Genomic DNA, 4689 nt, shown 5'->3' with positions numbered 1-4689 from the left:
AAGAGAAAATGAGTGTGGAGGGGGGGTGGTTTGGTCGTGGGATTGAAATGTTGTGTGCTTTTGCTCTTTGCAATTTTTACAAATTTCTGTTTTTTTTTTTTTTAACCTCTTATTCGATTTATGACTACTATGTGGGTTGCAATTTTTAGACATGCATTCCAATTCAAGTCTAACCTTCAACAAAGAGTAATGTTAGGTAGACCAAATTGTTAGACCAAATTGTTAGACCAAATTTGTAAACCATATGACGTGTCACCAAGAAAATAAGCACGTTAATTAATACTTATATAATAATCTAATCATTAACAACTAGTCATATGGTTTACAAAATTTTATTTAATAATTTGGTCTCCCTAACATTAGCTTTCGATAAAAAAATGAGTCAAAAGCTTTCAATAAATTAATGTATGTATGTCTTTACCAATACTAGCCTACTAGGTTTAATTTGGTCTCATTTATTGCTTCTACATATCAATTAATGACTCAAAAATATGAATTTTTTAGTCCTATATTGACAATGTTGGCAAATAAGATAAAATACCTCACGATTTTATAAAAATAATTTGAAAGTTCAAATAAAGGGGGAACAAAACTCATCATCTACCTACTTGTACTTGTGGGGTTTTTTGATTCCCTTCTCTCAATACAAAATAAATTGTTTTTTTTCATGTTTATAAATTATTGAGTTTGAAGTGTTTTTAAATATAATTTTTTCAAAGTATTGCGTGTGAAAACAAATATTTTTTCTTGTATGAATTTAGGGCATATTTCTCTATGTTGCCCTGGGCTTCAAAAATCTAAAAACCAACCTTGTCTACCGGATGGATTGACATGTTTATTTTGCTTAAGTCTCCCAAATCGCAGCCTAAAATATAATAAGATGATCAACCCACGTTGGCATCCAGATGAAATTTGGAGATTTAAGTCCACGTAACAAGAGAGTAATCATACATTTGAGGGAGTGCTCCCACCACTACACAATGTGAACCATCCATTTTTTTAGGTTTCATCGTTTTATGATACAATTTTCCAGCTCATTCTGTTATCATATTTATACAAATAAAAGAATCGTTTAGCTATTACCTATCATCAACGACTTTATTTACCGAAAATATTGTACATATTCATCCAAGTAGTATGTGTAGAAGAGAAGGCAGAACTCAACTCATCTAAGTTTATTGATGTACAATACTTTCAGCGCACGGTCATGAACTCCATCAGAGCTAGAGTCATCATATATATATATATATATATATATATATAACCTAATAAGAAAAGAAAAGGGAAAAATATTTGACAGATGGTGAAATATATTATCACATACAACCCTGATTAATTAGCATGAACTGCACCAACTTGATCAGTTAAGCCATCTGCCATAATCTTGTTCAAGAAACTTGCTCACCCATTCCAAATTCAAAGAACCCTCATTGGAGAAATCAAAGAAATCATCTACATCAATATTAATGTTGGAGTTTTGATCACCTCCTTTAGATGCAGCACTAGATGCAGCACTAGTAGTACTAGTACTAGTAGCAGCCTCTTGCAATGACGCATCTTCTTTCATCTGTACATGATCCTTCTGATGATCTGTGGAGATCATTTTTCTTGTTAAATTGGCTCCATTTTCCTTTTCCTTTTGGCTCATTCTTTTGCTCAAATGAGAATTCCAGTAGTTTTTTATTTCATTATCTGTTCGACCAGGCAATCGTCCGGCAATTAAAGACCACCTGATACAAATTAAAAACCCATAAGAGAAAGATAAATTTTGTAAGTAATTAATAATCATGCAAAACAAACTATCATAAATCATAATCCATGTAGATTAACGTTATTATTATTATTATTATTATTATTTCAGTCTGACATTGGCAAGGGCAGAGGATTAGGCGGGTAAAATTATATGTCAGGGCGAAGTCATCGGACTGCTACAACAGTCTAGTTCCTGAATGCTGTGAGCAATTGGAGGGAACCTAGACCCCAATGAACACCCCGTTTCACTCAGACAGAATTTATATACTTCAAACTTTTGATGCTAATTATCATATGAAATCAATGGTACCTATTTCCAAGAAGTTTGTGAAGTCTAACGATCAAGTCCTCTTCTTGGTCAGATATGTTGCCTCTCTTGATGTTTGGTCTGAGATAGTTCAACCATCTTAGCCTGCAACTCTTGCCACACCTATTGAGGCCTGCACCAATCAAAATTAAGACCCTTTTAAGCTCTTGATCATTATTCATTAAAAAGTGTAATATGATCAAGAAGTTAGTTAATCAATTTCAGCTTAATTATGACAAGTGTATATACCTGCTTTAGATGCAATTGTCTTCCACCTTTTTGCACCATGTGTTTCAATAGCTTCAGCCAGTTTCTGATCTTCTTCGGTTGTCCATGCTCCCTTGTTGACTTTCCTTTTTGTGTTTTTCATGGCTTCCCCTCCCTTCATTTTTCTTCTATTGACGGACTCTTTTGTCACAGGAGCCATTGAGCCACTGAGAGAGAGAGGGAGAGACAGAGAGAGAGAGAGACTTTGGGGAACTATGTTATGCAGAGAGGATGCTATTCTGGGTTTCTGTCAACCTTCCTGATAAAAACCCAACTACCACTTATAAGTATATATAATGGTGCTCTCTCTCTCTCTCTCTCTCTCTCTCTCTCTCTGTGGCACGGTTTCAATAAAGAAGACTTAAAATTTTGATCATGGTATTGATGATTGAGCAACAAGAGAGCTACAAAGGTTGATGCTACATTACACATGCCACTCCTACTACAAAGGTTGCCAAAGAAAAAAGTATTTGATACTATATAAAATATAATATAATTAATTTACTTAGTGCGCACAAAGGTGGCAAAAAGAAGAATTGAGGTGAAAAGAGTAATGATACAAATAGATCACATCAGATGGCTGTGGGGAAAGTTAATCAGATCCCATGTTGGGAGAGATTGTCTTGTTGTGGATATACGTGATTATTTGGCATGCTGCACAATTTCTTTTTGCATGTGCAAGTTGTAGTAAATAAAATTAAAAGGAAAAAGAAAATATAAAGAGCATGCAGTCTTTTAGTAAAAGGTTTACTATTACGTGACAAGAGGGAATAGTAGGGATAGGTGGGCAAGGGAGATCAATACAATAATTAGGGTTTATAAGTAGCAGTTTTTTCTTTGAAAGAATATTCTTCGATGGAGTACTTATTTCTCAGACTGAAGGCCTCGAGTACTGGTCTTGTTTTCTAGGGTTTGTAGTAGACCAGATTGCACATGACCCTCACGTAAACAATACTAATTTAGTATGCTTAATTACTAGTTAATTACCTTTCTATTACAATTTGCATCCAATATTGTAAATTGAACATCTGCTTTGGCTACAAGAATTCTGATTTTCAATATTGACCAATTGCCTAAATGTTGGTTTTATTTATTTTATTTTATTTTATTTTTTTGCATAAAAGGGGCCCTTTTTTGGTCGAAACATAAAAGGGGTCCTTAATTAGAAAAAAATGTCTAGATTGGTTGAACTTGCTTTTAGGTGTGTAGAAAGCCCTCTCTGTTTGGTTATTACCTAATCGTATTATGTATATAATGGTTTTTTATTGCTCAATAAGCATGTGTTCCGGATCAATCAATTAGACAAGATATGTTAACAAAATAGAAGTTAGGTTTCAAGTAATTCTTAATTTAAGGATTAGGTGAAAGAAAAATAAAAATGCATACAGTGTCTGTGGGCCAATGACAATATAGCTGACATATTTGTTGAGATTCATCTATATGATCCCTTTGATTTGCATCTGATTTTCTGTTGTGTACTAATAGCTTTGCATTTCATGGCATGCTGGATCTTCTACATTTTGGAGAATTCATTTCCACATTTCTAAAATTAAGCCTGTGTAGAGTCACAATTTTCATCTACTACACTATATATTAAAGTTCGTAATGTACAAGTCTAGAGAATAATTTACTTATATCAGGATAGACATATTCCTTCACCTATTATCACATTACTCATTATGTGAATCTATAATGTGTCAGATAAAGAGAGTCAAGATGTATCTCCGTGACAGGAAAGCGGTCCTCCATCCATGATGTGGTGCCTTTTTTACAGCTTAGCTTAATTGGAAAATAGCAATTAATTAGTTTCTAATAGAATTTCATTAGTTATGGAAAGATGAAAGGAATGTAGAGTTCAATGTGACAACATTTCATGAAAGGTTTTAACCCTAATGAGGCCAAACAGAAAATGAACTTTTAGCCTAATGAAAAGAAAAACCTTAGGATTACATGTTAGACTCACGTACATTAAAGACGGTATAAATTAGTATGTTGATTTTGTGTGTTTAATATATATAGCATCACGTAGGCATTAATGAAGCTGCAAGACCGTTTTTCCCAGAGAAAATTGTAGCAATGGTCCTTCAACTAAAAATTCATGATCATTGGTCCCTTAATTCATCAAAATGTGTAACTATGGTCTCTTTCGTCAACTCCGTCAGAATGAGTCATATTGGAAGGACTATTGCTACAATTGGGTTAAAGTTGAGGGACCATTGCTCCAATTGGGTAAAGTGGAGGGACCATTTCTCTGATTGCGTTAAAGTTGAGGGGACTATTGCTACAACTTTTCTCATTTGGCTTTCCATATTTGCCCCTTGATTCAGCCTCACATGCGTGACATTTGACTCATTTTGACAAAA

General features: G+C 34.0%; 1 protein-coding gene across 1 annotated transcript; it reads right to left on the bottom strand.

The window, feature by feature from the left end:
• Positions 1-1068: 1068 nt before the first annotated feature.
• Positions 1069-2715, bottom strand: LOC126610468 (transcription factor WER-like). Its single transcript, XM_050278524.1, has 3 exons — positions 2309-2715; positions 2063-2192; positions 1069-1730 (listed from the first exon to the last, which is right to left on the bottom strand). The coding sequence occupies exons 1-3, from the start codon at positions 2484-2486 to the stop codon at positions 1361-1363; spliced, it is 678 nt and encodes a 225-aa protein (XP_050134481.1). The 5' UTR covers positions 2487-2715; the 3' UTR covers positions 1069-1360.
• Positions 2716-4689: the final 1974 nt, after the last annotated feature.

Source organism: Malus sylvestris, chromosome 17, assembly GCF_916048215.2.
Source record: "Malus sylvestris chromosome 17, drMalSylv7.2, whole genome shotgun sequence".
Taxonomy (NCBI): Eukaryota; Viridiplantae; Streptophyta; class Magnoliopsida; order Rosales; family Rosaceae; genus Malus; species Malus sylvestris.
This window is presented reverse-complemented; position numbering and strand designations above follow the sequence as displayed.

Bases quoted from the DNA above. Each gene is read 5' to 3' on its own strand.
- LOC126610468 (XM_050278524.1), bottom strand. From the start codon at position 2,486: ATGGCTCCTGTGACAAAAGAGTCCGTCAATAGAAGAAAAATGAAGGGA. The intron at 2,193-2,308 runs GTATATACACTT...TGATTGGTGCAG, and splicing joins GACAATTGCATCTAAAGCAG to GCCTCAATAGGTGTGGCAAG. The intron at 1,731-2,062 runs GTACCATTGATT...AATTTGTATCAG, and splicing joins CACAAACTTCTTGGAAATAG to GTGGTCTTTAATTGCCGGAC.